The 21050-nt window shown below is 47.0% G+C and overlaps 2 protein-coding genes across 4 annotated transcripts in view; both read left to right on the forward strand.

Annotated features, from left to right (window-relative positions):
* Positions 1-2858, forward strand: part of NAGPA (N-acetylglucosamine-1-phosphodiester alpha-N-acetylglucosaminidase) — a 54110-nt gene extending 51252 nt beyond the window's left edge. For 2 of the 3 annotated variants that reach the window (XM_085890385.1, XM_085890383.1), the window contains 4 exons: positions 183-230; positions 413-529; positions 643-718; positions 1367-2858. In XM_085890385.1, coding sequence (XP_085746511.1) covers positions 183-230; positions 413-529; positions 643-718; positions 1367-1610 — 485 coding nt within the window. In that variant the 3' untranslated portion in view covers positions 1611-2858. The remainder of the gene's footprint in view (positions 1-182; positions 231-412; positions 530-642; positions 719-1366) is intronic. The other variant, XM_085890384.1, reaches the window with a different exon arrangement.
* Positions 2859-15993: 13135 nt separating this feature from the next.
* The window catches only part of LOC147023751 (radixin-like), a 30257-nt gene continuing 25200 nt past the window's right edge, over positions 15994-21050 (forward strand). The window contains exons 1-4 of the mRNA XM_085890405.1: positions 15994-16347; positions 16503-16541; positions 17287-17370; positions 18135-18233. Of these exons, the coding sequence (XP_085746531.1) occupies positions 16530-16541; positions 17287-17370; positions 18135-18233 (195 nt within the window). The 5' untranslated portion in view covers positions 15994-16347; positions 16503-16529. The remainder of the gene's footprint in view (positions 16348-16502; positions 16542-17286; positions 17371-18134; positions 18234-21050) is intronic.

Consider the following 21050-nt stretch of genomic DNA (forward strand, 5'->3'; position numbering starts at 1 on the left):
GGGAATTGCATCAGTGGCACAGCCACGCCCTCAGCCAATGATTCTACCCCACAGACTTGTGCTGCATACAAACAAAGAAGAGGAAGAAGAAGAGCAGCACTTTTAAAAACCATACTCTCAGATATCAATGGTGTGATATTTGTCCAGATGGTGATTTTGTATTGTATGTCCTTTACTTGCAGCTGGCTGTGAATGTGATCCAGGCTGGATGGGTAGCACTTGTGCAGAAGGTAATGATACTCATTATTGTGCTACAACTACTATTCCAAAAGATGAATGAGTAGTAAAAAGTACCTAAAAATGGACACCAACTTGCAAAGCAATTTTCTGTTTTACGAAGTCTGGCTTTTCCATCACCATCCGGACTTGTTGTCCCTCTCCACCCATTTACCTCGCTTTATTTCCGTGGCAGCCTGCTACCCAGGTCGATACGGCCGGTCTTGTGTTAACGTCTGCAACTGCAGCCAATCTTGTTCCTGCAATCGCATGACAGGATCCTGCTCGGCTTCGACCAATGAGAACGTTCAAGGTACTTCCTTTTTTCTCTGTTGCTAGCTCTGATGTTTTAAAATTTTATTTGTTTGATCGTTTTATTCTTGTTCCTCACTTGCTGTCTTTGCAAACACTCGTTCCTTTTTGCAGACCCTGTGCTAAATTGCTTTGCATCCCAGTTGGCTGAGGAACAGCAGAAGGGAAGAGCAACTGAACAGCTTGCGTGGTGAGTTTGAAGATCAATTTGCGGTGTTTTTATAGAATGCATTAAGATTTGACGATCCTTCCATCTTATTTCAAGATTTGCACTTGAATTTTCTCTACTTTTTAATTTTAATTGCTCGACAGCAATTGTGTGTGTGTTTGCACTGCATTGTGGGAAAATAGTTTTCACATTCAAAAATGAAGATTCCACCAACTAGTTTTGCTGCCCAGCTAGGCAAGGCTCAAGTTTGATGTTTTGATCACTGAGTGGTATTTAAGATCATGAGAATGATGTCAGGTCTCAATGTCTGCATATTGCTGTCATGTGATGCCTTACCCCTTAAAGGGGACTTCCCACCAAGTGCACAATGTCTGCACAGTCCTGGAGGAAGACCACAGGTCACCCTGTATCCCTACTCTAGATTTTTTTTTCTGCCCTCCTTAACCCTCCCATTCTCGTGGCAGTTAGCTATGTTTGTTGCCCCTCCCTCCTCCTGTTTGTTCATCACTTGCTTACTCACTCAGAAGTTTTGTACGAGTTGATGGTCCCTTCATTCTTGAATATGGAACTTTGAATGACAGACAATCAGAATGGAAATTCTTCCCATTATTTGATCCACAAATTTAAGTTGAATTGATCTTGGTTTCTGTGATGTTTTGCTTCTGACAGGTCTGTGATGCTTGCCACTGCATTCCTTTCTATCTTGCTGATGCTGAGCATTATGGGAAATGTAATGGCTGCAAGGCGATACTGCCGCCCCAATGACGGGGCCTGTCGTTACCAACCACTCCTGCAGCTGGATGCCTGTGGAAACGTTGGAATAACCGAAAATAGCTGGGAGTCCTCTGAATTTGATGGCGGATTGGAGAGGCATCATGTCAACTTCAGAATGGGCACGCCCCACGAATCGTGATAAAGTAATGAATAACTTTGCCCTTGAGTGAAGATCTTGCAGTACTTTTCCGATCTGATGTTTTCGATGAAACCTGCTGCTTTAATCGGTTCTGGAGTGATCTGCAGTGGCTTTTTCAAAAAAGACATCAGTGCAGCTATTATTTTTGCAGTTTTATTATTATGAATTAATTAATTTATTCTTAAATTATTAAGCCATTCGGTAAAATGTCTTTTGATTGTTCTCCCTGGAAGAAGTTGTGGTCTGTGATTGGGGGAATAGAGTTCTTTTTGCTTTCAATCCTTAACCCTTGCAATCGATTCTCCTCGCATTGCTTTAGATGAATTGTTACCTTATGAAAATTTCACGTGAACATGCACGTTGTACACCCTGTGTTCATTGAAAGTTCATGTTTTTACGTATTTCAGTATCATCAATTTACATGCACATTGCAAGCATCCCCCTCCCCCAACCCCCATTGTTGTGTTCACTTTGCACGATAACGGTTTCTCCAGTTTGTGATTTATTGAGACCTTATCATGTTTACAACACATTAACAGCAGTTGTGCAACTCTGTGCTTTGTGAGTTGTGACCAGAAAAGCTGTAAAGTGTGCTGAACCAGCTGTTTCAATTTTTTTTTTTTTTTAATTTATTTGTCTGCAACCTGCAGCTGCTTGGTTGCATCATTTTATGGAAGTGTGGACGTGCCGCTGATGAATTGCCTGATTTTTTTTTTATTTTTTAGGAACTGTGAGGGGCCACCTTAACCATTGAGCCAACACCAGGCCTCTGTTTCAAGTGTCTGAAGTCTTTCTGAACCAATCATGATCCATCTTCAGATTTCTCAAACATATGGTACTCCTCGAAGCTACTATTTCTTCTGTAATACGGGTTGGACGACTTCTTTCGTATGCAGCACAAGGCTGCAGGGTAGCATCATTAGCTGGAGATGTGGCTGTGCTGCTGATGCAATGCCCTCTGCTGGTTAGGGTAGGAATTTGTAATTTGTTCAGGGTGCCAGCGATAGCTTGCCTGCTCTTCGCGAAGGACACCATGCGATCTTTCACGTCCACTAACTGTTGGCAGACGGGACGCCTGTTTCATGTCCATATGAAGGACGGCACAGACATTGAGTCGCTGCCTGTGAAACACTGGGATGACATTTTACAGCAGGGTCGGAATTCAAACCCAGTCTCGACAGCTTAGAGGGTACCTTGAGGCCAGTGGTGCTTAACCTTTTTACCACCACACCCCCTCTAGTAGTTGGTCCTTGCCTCCACACCCCTCCCACCCCCCTCACATCTTCAACTAAATGATTTTTTAAAATCTCATGAATTAAAAGGAAAAACTGAAAAAAGTGTTTTTAGTCTTTTTATTGGACAAATAATTCTGTGTAAGCAACACTTTATATATATATATATATATATATATATATATATATATATATATATATATATATATATATATATATATATATATATATATATATATATATATATATTGTTACGTTTGAGGGGGGGGTATGCATTCAAAGGGTAATTAGGTATGCCATGCTGTTTGAGTGTACCAGGATCTCGATGTAATAAGTAGCATTTCAGTGGTGATAAGTTGTCTAGTAAATGTCCATTTCTTCAAGGGGGAAATGATAATTGTCACGTAATTAGACAGGGATACGGGATAGGGTAAGTGTGTCTGCGTAAACCCCTTTTAGCATTCTCTGGAGGCTTGCCGTGACGTCACAGGACAGTGCTGCGGATGGCTCCGCCCCGTGATCACGATTGGCGGAAGGCGATGGCGGAGGGCCAATAAACGGCTCGATTGGAAGTGACGAGGACGGGAGGATAAAAAGGTTCTGGTCGGGGTCAAAAAGGAAGAGGAAGAAGATCAGGACAGAAAAACCGTTTTGGTGGAGGCTGTTGTGCTGGGAGCGTGCTTGTTGCGCTGATTCGATCCTGTTTTTCATCGTGTCTTGGAGCCTTGCCGAGCCTCGTGCCTCAACTTGGTTGGCTCTGGGGTTCTGCTGGCTCGGAGTACGGGGTCGAACGGCGGGCGGACCTGCCTCCCTCTCCTGCTCGCAATTTGGCGCCAGAACTGGTTCACTGGCGGCTGTGAGCGGACTTGGGCCAAGACCAGGAGGTCGACAGCACCATGGTTTCTCCTGCCCCACTGACGAGAGCAAGGCCAATCCAGGGACAGTTGCGTCCACACCACGGTCCAGCCTCACCACCAGAAATAGCTACGTTGTGTGTGTGTGTGTGTGTGTACCTGGCACCTTAGAGGGTTTGAGATTTGTATATTCATTGGAATTGTCTGTGTTTTCCCCACGCCCGAACCCTCACCATCCCGTCGAATCGCCCCGAATCCCTCTTCTTGCCGAGTCTTGTTATTTCTGGTTAATAATAAAAACAAATAAACATCATCAACTCAGTGAAAAGCGACTCGTGCCACCTTCCTCGTCCCGTTTGCGGTAGAACGATTAGAACCGCCATGTTTGGGTTATAAATAAATAAACCGCCTCCATCGTTTCGGCTCATTCTACGTTGGCGGGACTGTTCAAGTCCCGTGCACGTCACATTGGTGTCAGGGTGTTGGATGTTCGAACCCCTCTAAATTATATTTGGTATCGGGAGAATATACCAGTACTGAAATCTCGCCACGAATTGGAATATAAAATTACTACAGAAAAGCGCGGGAAAATTTTGGCGGGATTTTTCAAATTAAATTTAATTGGCGGCAAACGGGACTTCTGCACCATGGCGGATGTGCAGATGTTTGAGGAGGAAGGCCACGTGTCTGGCAGCGAGTCGGGGGAAGAAGGGAGAGACGGGGGTAGGGTTGGAACCTCCCCCATTCCGAGCGTGGACCGTACTTCATCGCCCGTAACGGGGCCGGCAGCGCCGAAAACCGGTGCGATGACGATCCAGACACTGTTGGAACGTTTAATAGCGGACATGACGGTACAAATGGCAAATCAATTCGTGACACAGAGGGCAGAAATGACGGCACAAATGGAAAATCAATTCGTGACACAGAGGGCAGAAATGACGGCACAAATGGCAAAAATGACGGCACAGGGGGCAGAAATGACAGATCAATTGGGGGTAATGGGGGAACAGTTGGGTGCACGGATTGATTTAATGAGGGATGAATTGGGGGAAAAGATGGAGAAAATGAAAACTGAGATGCAGGAGTGTGTGGATGTTAAATTGGGAGAAATACAAAGCAAATTCGAGGATAGATTGGAGGAAACAAAGGTAGAAATTACATTGGAGGGGGAAAATATACGGAAAAAATTGGTAGATAAAATTGATGCAACGAACATTCGGGTTGATAAAGTGGATGAAAGCCTGGAACGTCATCGTGCCTGTGTGGATGCTCGTATGCAGCTGCAAGTTGAAGAGTGGGGAGAGCTGAGGAAGCAAGGGATGAATTTGGCGGAGGAGGTAAAAGAATTGGAGGCTCGTTTGGACGAACAAGATAAAATTATGAGCCAAGATGAAGTCTTGGATAAAGGCCTGGTAGAGCCGTCTTTTGTAAGTAGAGTGTCCGGGTTGGTTGAGGAGCAGCTACAAACTCGCGACGGAGCCTTGGAGGAGGTTGTGCGGGCCCAGAAGATCCTGCGGGAAGAGGTGAATCGGTCCATTCAACGTTTGGAACAGGAGGCAAAATTGACCCATGAGACCCTCACCACAAAACATCTTTGGCCACAGTGGGCTCCGAAATTGGATACGCAGCCACAAGGGTGTTTGATCCCTGGGCTGGATTCGGACAAGGGAGAAACTGAGAAGCGGGCCACCGTAAAAGTGATCCCCCTGGTAAATTTTGACGGGTCAGGGAGCCTTGAAGCTTTTCTAACGCAATTTGAGTGCATTTCCCGACTAAATGGGTGGAATGAGCGGGAACGTACAGGGAATTTGGTGGCAACGTTGCGGGGACCAGCCGCAGATGTGTTAAACGTGATCGCGGAGGCATGTTGACCAGCTCCCACATTTGCGAGGCGTTGAGCCGTCGGTTTGGGTTCGTGGCAAACTGTGATCTGGTGCGGGCCCAGCTCCAGCACCGCAGATTAAAGCCGGGTGAGACAGTGCAGGAGCTGGCACAGGACATTTACCAATCAGTCAGGATCGCGTATCGGGACCTTACAGTGGAGGCATGGGACAGACTGGCACTAGAGAAATTTTTAGCTGCTCTTCCTGACCCTGAGGTCCGAGCTCTAGTGGAGTTACAGGATCCACCCACCGTTCACCGAGCGGCTGAGTGCGCAGCCAGGCTGGCCTCATGGAGGCGGCCGGGTCAGGTGCCCGAGAGGCCATCGGTGACGATCCGACAGGTGGAGATTCAGGATCAGGGAGGGGGGCTGGGAGAAATTGGCATTACCCAAATGTTACAGGAAATTTGCCAGAAACTGTCAAGTTTGATAAGGGGTAATTCGGTAGTTGGTGCGCCAAAGCGGCGGGGTCCAGCCCAGCCAATAGAGCAATTCGATTATGGCTGAGGGGGTCCGGAACCGGAAGAGACATTACACCGATACCCACGGGGGCCTTTTATGGGGAGTTGTTTCCGGTGCGGGCGAAGAGGACACATGCAACGATATTGCCGGTACCCGGCGATGGAGAGACCCTCCAATAGACTTTCAAGCCCGGAGAGGATGAATCCTCCTGCTGAACTGCCAGGTCTATCCGAGATGCCCTTTCATAGGTCGGGTCCGGAAATCACTGTCGGGGGTCGGGGAGACTAGATCGGGCTGAGCATATAGGGCCATGCTCGGCTGGTGAGATTGTGGCGAAGTGCCTCCTTTGGTGGAAAAAAAAAATGAATTGTGGGAAAATTGGCATGTGTTTGTAAGTTCTGCTGGGTTTTAGAGTGACAATAGGGACAATGGGTAATTGGTAACAAAGCGGGCACGAGTGGCTGTCCAATGGCTGGTGCGTGGATCGGGTGAGGAGAAGTGCTGTGTGAGTTGTTTCAAGTTAAGAAGAGAAATGTATGGTGCACACATTGATTTTTTTTATTGGACATGGTGTGGTAACAGGGAAGGTCATGGTCGGTGAAGCGTTAGAAATGCAGGTGTCACATGTAAGGCCGATGGGGTGGGGAAGTCATGTGGGTTTTGTGGGTGGGGATGATGTGCTTGTCCACAGGGATTGCTGAAGCTCACGGTGAGCGGGAATTGCGACCCCCTTCAAGGAGATTCACCCCTGGTGGCTAATGGTGACAGTGTCTGGAGGCAACTGGGAGAGGGTCTGGTTGGGCGACAAAGGCGGGTAGGACCTTGGCGACCCAGGAAGGCTAGAGGAGCCAGTGAGACCCCTTCCAGTGTGTTGTACGGGATGAGAGCTGATGGCTACCAGGGGGTGGGAATCAAAGGGAGCGGGGCGGAGAAACGTCCGGGTTGGACTAAAGCTTACCTGTGGGCATGGTTGCACCTGAGATGCCCCCATCATCTTGTGGTAACCCACCCCACGGCCACGACGGGATTCAGCCTGCATGATTAAAATGAGGACCATGACCTAGAAGTGTGATGATGACCATGGTGTGAGTGTTGTGAAGATGTACGAGTCCCACTCGATCCCGCACAACTTGACATGTGCAGCAAGGGCATGATGTCCGCATAGTTTTGGGGCAAGCAAGTTTGAGGATTGGCTCCCCAGGTAACGCTGGGTCTGTTGGCATCCACTGGGGGAGGCGGTCAAATGTAAATATCCCATGAATAGTGTCGTTAAGGCTTAGAGTAGGAATGTAAAGTATAAGTGTTGTGTTTTTGTGGAACCTTTTGTTTCCCCTCCCCAGATCACTGGAAGAGTGTTGGGCAAGAGCGATGATCCAGAGGATGGAGTGCAACTTTGCTCAGTGCTCTTAAGTGATAAAATAAAAAATAAAAATAAAAAAAAATGAATGATTGTTTAGGCGAGGATAAGGCCATAAGGGGGTAGTACATTAAGCAGGATAGGTAAGTTAGCTGCAACTCGCTGCCCATTGCCCCTCCTACTTTATTTCGTTAGGTTAATTAGGTGTGAGTCAGTAAGTGTTAAGGCTGGTACGGTAGCGCCTGTGATATACCTTGCAGGAGCTGCGGTACCAGAGGAGGGGGCAGTGTTACGTTTGAGGGGGGGGGTATGCATTCAAAGGGTAATTAGGATGTTTAATTAGGTATGCCATGCTGTTAGAGTGTACCAGGATCTCGATGTAATAAGTAGCAATTCAGTGGTGATAAGTTGTCTAGTAAATGTCCATTTCTTCAAGGGGGAAATGATAATTGTCACGTAATTAGATAGGGATACGGGATAGGGTAAGTGTGACTGCGTAAACCCCTTTTAGTATGCTCTGGAGGCTTGCCATGACGTCACAAGACAGTGCTGCGGATGGCTCCGCCCCGTGATCACGATTGGCGGAAGGCGATGGCGGAGGGCCAATAAACGGCTCGATTGGAAGTTATGAGGACGGGAGGATAAAAAGGTTCTGTTCGGGGTCAAAAAGGAAGAGGAAGAAGATCGGGACAGAAAAACCGTTTTGGTGGAGGCTGTTGTGCTGGGAGCGTGCTTGTTGTTGCGCTGATTCGATCCTGTTTTTCATCGTGTCTTGGAGCCTTGCTGAGCCTCGTGCCTCACCTTGGTTGGCTCTGGGGTTCTGCTGGCTCGGAGTACGGGGTCGAACGGCGGGCGGACCTGCCTCCCTCTCCTGCTCGCAATTTGGCGCCAGAACTGGTTCCCTGGCGGCTGTGAGCGGACTTGGGCCAAGACCAGGAGGTCGACAGCACCACGGTTTCTCCTGCCCCCCTGACGAGAGCAAGGCCAGCTTGTCCGACGCCAATCCAGGGACAGTTGCGTCCACACCACGGTCCAGCCTGACCACCAGAAATAGCTACGTTGTGTGTGTGTGTGTGTGTGTGTGTGTGTGTGTGTGTGTGTGTGTGTGTGTGTGTGTGTGTGTGTGTGTGTGTGTGTGTGTGTGTGTGTGTGTGTGTGTGTGCGCGCGTGTGTGTACCTGGCGCCTTAGAGGGTTTGAGATTTGAATATTCATTGGAATCGTCTGTGTTTTCCCCACGCCCGAACCCTCACCATCCCGTCGAATCGCCCCGGATCCCTCTTCTTGCCGAGTCTTGTTATTTCTGGTTAATAATAAAAACAAATAAACATCATCAACTCAGTGAAAAGCGACTCGTGCCACCTTCCTCGTCCCGTTTGCGGTAGAGCGATTAGAACCGCCATGTTTGGGTTATAAATAAATAAACCGCCTCCATCGTTTCGGCTCATTCTACGTTGGCGGGACTGTTCAAGTCCCGTGGACGTCAATATATATATATATATATATATATATATATATATATATATATATATATATATATATATATATATATATATATATATATATATATATATATATATATATACATATACATAATATATTGTTACGGTTGTGGAAATTCGCATTATACCATAAAGGGTCCTCATGAGAGATATATCGATAAGTCCATGTGTCGTTAGCAAAAAACCCATTGTATAGAGGGAATTTATGTGATCCATTTGGGCTGTGATCTTTCAGTTCGTCGTTTTTCTTCGAGAAAACAAAAACTATACGAGTTTGAAATTAACCAGCTCGAGGGGAGAGCAAAATTTGAGTCAACGGAGGTTGAAAAACTCCGGAAGGAGAACGAAGAACTCAGGAAGTTCCGAGAGGAGGAACGACTCAAAAGGAGCCAGGAAGTAGAGCAATACAATAATGTGGGACGTGTGACATCACCACAAGGAGGAACGTTAGTGGTGCGGGACTTAATTGACATCGCTCGACGGATGAAACGATTGGGGCGGGCCCTGATAAAGGAGACACAAATAAAAAATGGAGACGAGGGAAGTAACAAAAACAAAGAAGGAAATGAAAGTATTGCCAGAGACACGGGAGATAGAGAGTGAATTGGACGGGGTTAGTGACAAACACACACACATTGAGGTAGTGGAGGACCATGAGGGGGAGCTGGCGGACTGTTTGGGGACCCGGTGCGAGCAGCTGGATGGCCTCCTTCGGGAACAGAGGGAGACGCTATTCTCCCTTGAAGCTGATCTCGACCAGGTGGGTTCGGTCGTGTCGAGCGAGTTGGAGGGGGCGAGTACTGTGGACGGGTGCACGTGTCGCTTGGGGGGTATAGAGGCCCCGGGAACCCTTGTGGGGACACGAATCCCCAGTGTGGTTGTGCAGGTGTGTGTGTGTGTGTTTGCGAGTGTGCGGAGATGCGTGCTTTCCGGCACGCATTGTGCGAGTGAGACCCCCTGTGTGAGTGAGAGGGTCCGTATGAGAGAGACAGTGTGTGTAAGAGAGCAGTATGTAAGGGAGATGACGGTGGGCATGTGCGAACATGCAGCCGCATCTCCCGGGGTGAGTGTGATGGAGTGGAGTCTGAGCGTTGTAACACGCAGGAGTGTGCGTGCAACGGAGACAACGGCGACAGAGGGATAAAAGCCGAGTAGTGGCCGTAGATGTATTGGGGACCGCGCCGGGTTTACCCAGTGGGGAGCGTGAGGTTCGTGCTGTGGTACGCACGAGGCCGCCACGTGAGCGCTTGCGGGAGTGAAACTCGGTCCGGAAGCGCCAGCAGTGGATGTTGCCGATCCCGCGGACGGACAAAGGTAAGGCAGGATACGGTTTGGACCGGACGGGTTCTCCACGCGAGCTTGTGTTAAGCTCCAATGGGCAGAGCACATGTGTTCGCGTGGGGAACCCCTCGAGATGCGGGGCTTGTTTTTTTTTGATGCGCCGGGTGACGTCATGGCTGCGTGTAGGGTTGGAATCCGGCAGGAGGGTGAATCCCTGCTGGATGGTACCGTCCAAGAGGGACGAGGGATGCGAACAGCTGCCATGACGTCACGGGCAAAGAGCGCAGGTTGCGAGTTGCCGCGCTGGTGCTGCGCATGTGAAAAAAAAAGCAAGCCTCGCTTCGGGTGAACAGGATTCCAGGGCATGGGGTGGAAGACCCCCCTGCCCGGGCACAGGAATGAAACTAGTTAGGGGGAAGGGTTAGCTTAGCTAGACCGGCTTCATGGGGCAGGGGTAAGTCCTCATGGGGCCCGTGGAATGGATTAGTTTGAGGGATTGAAGTGAGATTTAGGTTGGGAAAATTGATTTTTGGATTTGAGGACAAAGACAGACTTTGGATGTGTAGAGAGGATGTAGCTTAGCAACGTAGAATAAAAGGAACGTGCTGTAGTTTAAGGGACGACGTGGGAGCACGAGTTAGTTGAGGGGATTTAGTGAGAAGGATGGCAGAATTCAGCGATGTGAGTTGAGAAGTGTGGAGGGAAACTGTACATGTTGAGTGAGTGAGGCCAGCAGGCCTGAGTGAATGGAGTGATTGTGGAATGCATGGTGCGATGAGTGATTGGGGGGAGGAGTGATTCCCGCCCAAGGGACCCCGGGGGTCAGTGTAGAGTGAGTTAGTGGGTTAGCGAAATTGAAAAATGGAGGTCGTTTTGCTGTTGGTGGGAGTGTAGGCTCGATACCTATTTGGAGGGGTGCAGGAGCCCTGTTGACGGGCTGGGAGTGTGGCTGTGAAAGGTGAGCATCGCTGAGTGGGTACCCCGGGCACCGGGCTAGTCGGCCGTGGTAGGCCAAGGGCCCATGGGGGGCCGGGATTATGTAGTGGGCACGGGTGCGCCCGCATGATGCGGGGGCCTGGGGCGCCATTAGCCGCGTGGGCAGTGCATTGGGCACGGGCACCCAGGGAAGGGGCCCGGGGCGCCAGCCTGCCTCGTGAGCGTTTCAGGGGAGTTGCCATGGAGGGCACTCCCCGGTGTTTTGGGAGCTGGTAGGCTCGGAGGCAGTGTAGTGCCCGGGGGTGTCATAGCTGGAGAATCGGCAGAGGGTAGTGCCTGCCAAGGGAGCCACGCGTCCCAGCCATGAGAGGGCACGGAAGAAGATTGAGGGGCGAGGCCCGAAATTTGCAAGGACGTCGATACAGGCGACGGGAATCTGGGTTGTTGGAACCAATAGATTAAGCGAGAGGCGCTTGTTGAAAGCCCTGGGGTAGTTCAAAAGTTAAATGGATAGAGTAGATAGGAAGTGTACCCCTCCGCACCATCCATCCTTTCGCTCTCGTTGTGGGCCGCTGGCCCCACTTTGGGTTAGATCGCTGAAGTCCGAGGAGGCCATCCGGAGGCTTCATTGGGCCTCGACGCAGGACGCTAGCTCTCCCTTATTCCCCTCTGGGAAGGGAACGTTGGGGTTGGGAGTAGGCGAGATGACAGGATAGGTTAACCGAACAAAGAGAGTAAAGGGGGTTTGGGGACGATTTATAGTGGGAGGTATAGAAATAAAAATAAAAACAACAAAAAAATAAGTTGGGGCTAAATTGGGTTTGAACAAATTAAGGGGGTGGGTATGGACAGAGACAGGCAAAGGAGATAGGTTGGGAGGAAGACGGGTAGGTAGGTCCGAGCCCGCCTTCTGAGTGGCCAGCACCACCGCACTCCCTCCACTGAAAGGCAAAGGCTGGCCAACTTCATCGGCTGGCTGTGTTACTGCAAGGCCTGTGCCGGTCGACCGTCTGCCGGCTGTTTTTGCTGCAAGGCCTGTGCCGGCCACTTCATCGTCTGCAGCTGTGCTTCAAGGCCTGTGCCGGTCAACTTCACTGCCGGCTGTGTTTGCTACAGCGGCCTTGTCATGCCTTGCCTGCCTACTTTTGCCATCCATGCCCACTGCCCACGTTCACCAGCCCCGTTCTGTTTTGCATTTTCTCCCCCCTTGTTCATTGCCGTGTACGCCAGGATCGTCGCGCAGTTTGCAAGGACTGTCCTGTTGGCAGCTACAACACGGGCCTGCGGTGGCGGCCCGTGCACCGGTTTTCTTTTGCCTTTTTCTGCCTGCAGTGTTCATTGATCCTGGGCCATGGTTTAGTGTAAATTTTGTATGGTGTTTAGATGTACTGTAAATATGAGTGCGCCCCCGACATGTATGTGTTCGTGCCGGCAATTTTATTTAAGTCGTCCGTATGAGTGGGTTTGTTTAGTTAGTTACTCAGCCCGTAGGTTATTTATTTTGGGGACACGAATACACTGAATGTCGCACTCAGGGATCTGAAGGTAAAACGTACTGGGGGAGAACTACACATGATGGTACACAAGAATTTGACGACTCGGGACGAGTCTGTAAAAAGGGGAGAGGTAGTGTTACGGTTGTGGAAATTCACATTACACCATAAAGGGTCCTCAGGAGAGATATATCGATAAGTCCATGTGTAGTTAGCCCAAACCCGTTGTATAGAGGGAATTTATGTAATCCATTCGGGCTGCGATCCTTCAGTTAGTTGTTTTTCTTTGGCTATTATTAATTTGGTGCAAAGACAACAACGAACATCGCCACAACCAACATCTCAACGATCACGCCATTTACTACACGACGCCACCTTCCACAACTACACCACCACATCTTCGCCACTCGCCATTCAACGAGCACGGTGCGGTCACGATCTCCACGGGAGGAAAAAAAACCAACAACGCCTGTGGGGTTTTCCCGCCATTTTTCCCCGCCTGATGCTCCCGCCTGATTCCCCGCAACCTCGTTGGGTGTGAAGGGGAGGGGTGGGGCAACTCGCTCCCGATTGTTGGATGCACGGCATGAGGCGGTCGGAGTGGGGGCACGCCCCCCTTCGAGAGCTGTCTGGAAACGCCTCGAAGAAAGGTGGAGCCGAGAAACGGGGCGGAGCGAAGGGCGGGGCTCCGCGCTATAAAAGGAACGGACGAGGAGGGTTCGCGTCTTCTGGGGCTGCTTCTTTTTCCTTCTCTTCCTCGTGAATCTCACTCCCTCTTCTCTCGTCCTGGTCCTGGCTTCGCGTTCCTTCTTCCTCGCTGGCTCTTCCTCTTCCTCTGCACTCGTCTGCTCTGGCAGCTGTGGAGGCTGGGTCTTGGCTCGTTCTGGTCCTGTGCTCGCGGTTTGACGGGCGGCCTGTCCACGGAGGCACGGACGGGAGGCGCGGCACGAGCTCGCAGACCACGAGAGGAGTCGGGGCCAGGCGCGACCACGCCGATGGTCGTGAGAGGAGGGGACGACGCGCCCAGGGAAGTCACGACTCCCTTTTCTTTGTCTCTGGAGACAAAGTCTGGAGAACAAGCCGGATGTTCCAAAGCCAACTGATGGACATGGTTGGACCGTCACTGAAGGGGATGCAGCAATTCAATGGCTTACCATCCGACCTGCACTAGATGTTGTCCTGTCTTTGTTGTCTTGTGATTGCTCCCGAGCGTGCAAGAAAGGCACATGTTCATGCATAGACAATGGTTTATTGTGCACACCGGCTTGCAAGTTACAGGAGTGTGCTAATTGGAAAGAGGATGAGGATGAAGATGATTTCACGCAAGATGTAGATGACAGCGACGATGATGGTGATTAGTGATTTGAGAAGCCACAGGCCTTCCTGAAGCATTATAACCAACTTTCTAGAATCAAGATAGATGCTAACTTCACACTAAAGTGGACTTTTGGTCAAGCTTTCAATTCATGGGTCGTTATAAGTATTTTCAAGAATGTTTCACGAAAACTAGGCCAAAATACCTCATTTTTCGGACATATTTGTCATTTTTTTACAGAAAATGACTTGAAGAAACCACTTTCATTACACATGAGAGGAATTTGTATGTAACTTCGAGCAAAATGATCCCAAATAAAAGGTTTTAATCCATTCCAATGATGAGTTATTACATTTTAGTTATCTTTCCCAGTTTCATCGGAGGGAATGGTGGCCATCTTTGAAAATGGACGCCGTAGGGGTATGAAGCTACTGAAATGAAATGTCCGCTTGACATTTTCTGACATCTGAGATGTCAAGCTACCCAAAAATCAGAATGGCGTTTATTCAGTCACTTGATACCCACTTTTCATCTGGCTCATGGACTACTAACGCAGCAGTACAATCATAAATTGTTACGTTACAAACATTTGTATCATATCATATCATATCATATGTGGGACCCCTGATTTCGGAATAAAATGGGGTGACCCCTAAATATTGTTTTCTTGAAGAAAAATTGTGTGCTCTTTAGTTATATATAAAGGCATAAAAATAGCCTTGTGGAGAGAGGAAATGTGTTCATTATTTTTTCTGGACCACCCTAATAGGTGGTACTTCTGTCTCGTTTTTCTCCTGGTACAACTACTGTGGTGTGCTTGAGGGCACATTAAGGATTAGTTTATTAAGTCTCTTCCATCCGTACGAAACCCGGGGTGAGTATTTCAGCATCAGTGAATAAATTTGTACATAAAATGTTTGCTTATTCCCTGTTCACCCTCCCCTCTTGTTTGAATACACACATTAATGAAGTGGGTCTCATTTGAGTTTATCGAGTCACCATGATCGAAAAGCCTTACAGGCTATTCAGTCCAATAAAGGACAGATTTGGCGAGATGATTAGCATTCAAGTCCAAATCCCTTCCCCATCGCACATGACAAACTGCTCCAAGTCGCCATTTTGAGTGGTTCGGTTAGAGGGGGAATCCAGCCGACCTCAGACTAACCAAATTGAGCTCAGTAAAGGTGCGATTCGGCCCGTGATCCAGCTCAGTGCGTCTCGACTGATTGGCCGACATGACTGCCAAAACAATATAATTGAGGCGCTGCATGATGTTGATGTTGCACTATTGCCGATTGGAACACGGGTTAAGCCAACATTTCACACTCCATCATGGATCAAAGTAGAGGATTGGTTTGATGGAAGTCAGTGCAGAAATGAGGTCAAATTGATAAATTATGCCTGGGTGGGTTACGGCTCGGGTAGACAGTGTCAGTAAAATCAACAAGTTCATCCGTGGTCAATATTTTAAGAGATTTTAAACAACAGCTCGTAGAATCATTTTATGTAATAATTCGTATTGATTTAAGCTTCTAAAGTATTTATTTTATGCATCACAAAGCTTCGGACTAACCAGTTGGTCAGTGCAGTATTTTGTGAGTTAAGCAGTTTAAGAGATATTTGCATTTTTCTTCAGAATTTTATTCACAATTTCCTATTATTTTCCAATCTTTACAGAACCATAACTCAATCGGTGAATATATTGTCTCGATCTGTTTGGTTTTTGAAAGCATACAGATACATCAGTTTTGAAGAAAATTGCAACTTGACTCAACATTTGACCGTGGGGGTCAAACGCCACAATGTCAACCAGGATCAATGTGAAACCTTGCACCATGCATGGTAATGCTTTACTTTTTTTTTTTTTGCAAGTTTGACCACTTTTTACCAAAAAAATACCATCAACTTTATTCCAGGGTACCGGCTGATCAACTAACAGATATATCTCTTTTCTCTCTCCACCCTTTATCATCTTCTTCCTCTCTCCTTACTCTTTGCTCCTCACCCCAACCCTCAGTGTGACCACTCCTTGGTTTTTTTCACAAGATCTTGGCTATTCGTTGTTCACCTTGGCGTCTTGGTTTTCTATATGTTTTCTTGGCGTATAGGTTTTCTATTATCATCGCTTTTCCGAAACCTTGTGAATTCTTGGCTTTTTTCATTGGCTCACCTTGGCATTGATGAAAATGAGGAGTGGTCACACTGCCAACCTCACCTTTGCCCCAGCAGGTGCTCAATCCCACCCCCATTTGTTCCAGACTCCACACCCTAAGGCGTGTCTCCGAGAAATCTTGTGAAACGGAAGACTACCGCTAACTCTGAGGCTCATTGGCAAGTTCATTGCAATCCCGAAAGGTTGGAAGATTTATGGTAAAGTTTCGGTAAACACATCCATGGTAAATACCGTGGGAATTCTCTTGCGCAGGTGAGTATTGAATTTCTCTGCACAACGACTTTATTCATTGATTGAAGTTTGCATCATCGTTTTATGATAAATATTTCATAAATTACAGAAGAATGTTCTCATGTTTCATGGCATTCTCGATTTTCATGTGAAATATTGTTTTCGTCCTTCAACAGGATTTCAGCTTTTCCATCGTGAAAAATATGCCGAAGTTGGTAAGGCGTTCCGAAAAATGTCATTTTAGATAATCAATCCACTTTTTCCCTCTGTTTGTATGTTTATGATAAAACATATCTTAAATACTCTTTAGAGGGATAATCATGAAGTTATTCTGCAAAGTACAACGATGACAAAACATGTCTAATACAAATTGGTAGTTACGTCTTCGTAACTAAAATCATGTGAAACATCTATGAGAGTAAAGTTCATAACTCGTAATCCAGATTCACAAAAGCTACAAAAATGTCACAGCTCTTCGGTTACCTGTTCGAATCATCACCTGCCTCTTCATTACAATTGTTTCTCTCACATTGCTTTCCCCCCCCCCCTTCTCCTCCACCCAAAATCGCTTTTTCTTGGCTTGTGCTTGGTTGGGTGCAACATAACAAAGAAGAGATTATGTTACCATAGTACAAGTGAACAAAAGTACAAAGTTCAAGTTTGTGTTCAGGTGTGGCTGGCAATAAGGCAACAGAAGGCCCTATTAATCAGCAAACACTGTCATTGCCACGCAGTGCCAACTACATAACATTACTAGGGTTTGTTTTTTTCCCTTTCATTTATGTGCTCAATGCATCGATGAATAAAATGTACAAAACAGAAAATGAAAATGTAAACTCATAAAAAGCTAATGGTAAGGATGGATTCGGTGAAAGACACCATGTATATGATAATCAAGCAGAATGAAAGAAAATCGGGCGGCATCGCATGCGTACGATACGCCATGCTTGTGTGCTACAGTTGAACATTCGAGTCAAGACGAGTGAAGTAGAACTGGACTATACCTTCAATTCGGGATCACGAGCCAGAATCCTGTTTGAGCAGGCAAGTTTTCCTCCTGAATAAGAAACTGATCCATTTCCCCACCAACAACCCCCTTCTGGTAAAACTACCCAAATCACGAATCACTGCTCATCTTCAATCTTTCATTCCTCTTTTTTCTCCACCTTTGGAATAAACTCCCACACTCTGTTCAATCACATTCTTCCCTCCAGTCCTTCAAAACAGCTGTTCACCACCACCTCTTATCATCCCCTATAAATCCACCCCAAACCCACCTCCTTTAAATTCCCTGCTTTCCTTCCTGAAAGTCCCTGTAATGTCCATCTTGTTTACCCCGTGGTCCTCGCCCCATCCCTCTCCCTTCGACAGATCTCCAAATGTCTCTGTTCCCCACTGTTTTATCCTTCCCACTCCCACCCCTCTTGTCTCATGCCCCCCTTGCTGTGCATTGTATGTTAGCTCTCATACGAGCCTCAACAAGGTATACAAAAAACCCCAAATAAACTCCTCTAATCACTCTCTCTACAAAACTAAGAGACACTCTCATGACCTTCAGGAACGTGTGCACATCAACTCACTGTCATGCTTCCCAAAATTCATGCCACTCAATGGTCACTAAACCGAACAGCATTCACTCACTGATCATCCTGTCACTTGTAAAATGTTCTTATGCCTGTCACTTAAACAATCTTTCAAGAGTTTTCATTTTCGGTACACATAATATTCCCCATGCAGCTTTCAAGGCGCTTTCTTTTGAATGAACAAACCCTTCATGTTCCCTATTGTCCTGCACTTTCCATATCCAGGTAGTTCATACGATCGGTCTGCGTGAGTCTTGGTATTTCGGACTGCAATATCATGACCCAAGCTTAAATCAGCCTGTTTGGATTCAGCTGGACAAAAAGGTGCGTCGTACTGTATTCTCCAGTCTCAACACCGCAACCACAACATTTCTTCTTTCTCGTTACTTGTTCCTTTGATCACAAACCGTGATCTCCTCTCTCTCTCTCTCTCTCTCCATATACAAAATGAATCCGGTATATGCTCCCAGACCAACAGCACAGTCACTTAATCAATCAAATCCGAGCACATCTTCACTATTGATGGAATAATATTAAGAGAAAAGAAACAATTGTCATATTTCTCAAAAATAATATAAAGTTGACGAAATTTAGTTCATTGTGTCCTATCCATCCATCCATTGGGACCATACTCTGTACACAGCGTCGATGTTGTCAAAGCACTCTCCTGGGCTATTGGGAACAATCCTGGACGGGTCGTCACTCCGACGGAGGATACTCGAATGGCTCAATCATCCCAGTAAGCTGGAACTCATTTTGCCGACTTCGGAAGGATGACAGGCTGAGTCAACCCCACCTGGTATTAATTAAACGGCCTTGACATGGGCTCAAACTCAAAATAGCTCAACCGTGAAGCCAACATCAGGCTTGATTTGTAGTATTACAAGGGGAAAATCCCATCAAAATGACAGGTGCCCACAACTCAACACAACACAGAGGATGACAATGAATACAAAGTTATGGATTACGTCCGAGGAATTATTTGCAATTCATGACATAGTCCAAGAAATGAGACTTTCCCTGGGGAAGATTAGCGGTAAGAGGAGCAATTTGTCAACAAATTTGTCAAAACATTGCATATGGGTAGAGCATTGTAACTTTAGCATGCCCCCCTCCAACAGGAGGGTGAGGCGATCATTAGACCCCCCCCCAACCCCCAATCCCAACCAACACGAGGGTAAGGAGATCTTTAGCATGCAGACACTCAGACACATACAATACATACATGCATATGGGCATGTGCACACGCGCACACACGAAAGTGGATACGGTGAGACCTGGGAGGACTCTGTTCCATTTCCTGAAGCCCCACATGTGGAGAGAGCAGCCACTGACGCACACACATCATTATGTTTCGTATCCATCCTATGGCTGCTGTTTGCATTATTGCTGGGACTGCGGCTGTGCTGGTGATGCAGTGCCCCCTGTTTACTCGAACTAAGCTGGTACTCATTTTGCTGACATTGGAAGGATGACACCGACGTGAATTTCGAGGTTCGTCGTTAAAAAAACTCAACAATGTTGGAATGGACGTTGCTGAAATTTGGAACACATCACCTCAACGTTCAAAGGATTATTTCTGAAATTTGCAGCCAATTTCGTCCAGTAGAAGCCGAGAAACGAATTTTCAGTCCCTGTGTTAAAGTTGCATCCAGAGAAACCACCCCATGTAAAGGGAGGGACACCTTGTGTCTCTTTTGATATGGACTGGTGTTGTATGTGTATGTGTATGTGTGTGTTTGTTGCACTACTCCCACAGTTCTTGGCCAATTACATCCAGACTTGCTACATAGGATCAGCATGACCCCAATTAATGTATCAGGGTGTTTTTATCTAAGCCCGTGGTCCTGGGGGGGGGGGGTGAATGCAAATTCTCTATGTAAATGTGTATTGTGTAGCGCCGCCTCCAGGTGGGTGAGAGTATTACAAGTCTCCACCATTTACACCACAGTATTCCTGTCCCCACGTTTTCCAGGACAGTGAGGTGTTTTGAATTATAAGCAGAAGGTGTGTTTTTGCTTCCTGTACGTAACCCGGGTTTTTTTATACTTTTTTTTTGCATACACAGTGCTGTCAGTTTGCTATACACCACCCAAATAAAGGTATGCATCAGAAGAACGTGGTGCATGCTTGGAACAAGATATCCTCTCTCCCCAAGGGGGTTTTCCTCCTTGAACAAATGCCTGTTAACGTGTATAAATAGCTTATCATGGCATTTTGTGGGGATTGAAGATGAGTATGAATAGGCCTTATTCAGATGCAGTCACCGGTCACGTGACTGTGGCAGCTCCGCCATATTGAGTGGTAAGAAAGTATACCGCGCCCATAACAACCGATAGTCTCCACTTCAATTACACCGTTATTTCCAAGCAAGCGATTTTTTTTTCTGCAAATGGGTAAGAGTTGTTGTGCCCCGGGAACTACTCAGCAATACACTAAAGGCTCTGGAGTGCAGTTTTACCGCTTTCCCAAAGTAGACCAACAAAATCTTTGGATATCGGTTCTGAGAAGAGAAAAATGGCGACCTGGCGAACATGACTGGTTGTGTAGCCTTCATTTTGTCTCCGGTATGTAACTAATTTCTGAGATGTTATTTCAGTAGTTGGTATTAAATAGCTGGTGGTCACAAAATACTGTCTGATTTGTATCATTAAAATGCATTATATCCCTTGTTTTATTGACAGAATGAGATAGGCTAGATCGCCTTTCTAACAGCTGTCTAACACGCAGTTCTGAGTTGTTTCACTGCAGAAAGTCACATCGATATGTATAATAGCGAACGTTGTGAGCTTCATACTTAATGCGTGCACATGAGAGAATAGGAAACAACAATAACAACACAATACCCTGGCAATTTGGAATCCGTGTCATTGGCTATGACCCTATTGCCTCGGTTTTTTTTTTTTGCTTCCGGTTTTTGTCATGGGGAATTATGCATGGCGGGAGATAAAGGCATCTTCGGAGACATGAAAGACCCAAATATCAGACATGGTGTATATTTCCTCCACTGATTTTAATAAAGATATCTCCCGCATCATCAAAAACTAATTTTTAATCGTGATTTACATTATTTGATCGCTGATCCCAAATCCAGGCCGAAGTAACCGGAAATTGCATATACAGTTGTGAACAAGTTATAGG

This window comes from Eptatretus burgeri, chromosome 7 (assembly GCF_056783735.1).
Source record: "Eptatretus burgeri isolate ZD-2024b chromosome 7, Ebu_testis_v1, whole genome shotgun sequence".
NCBI lineage: Eukaryota > Metazoa > Chordata > Myxini > Myxiniformes > Myxinidae > Eptatretus > Eptatretus burgeri.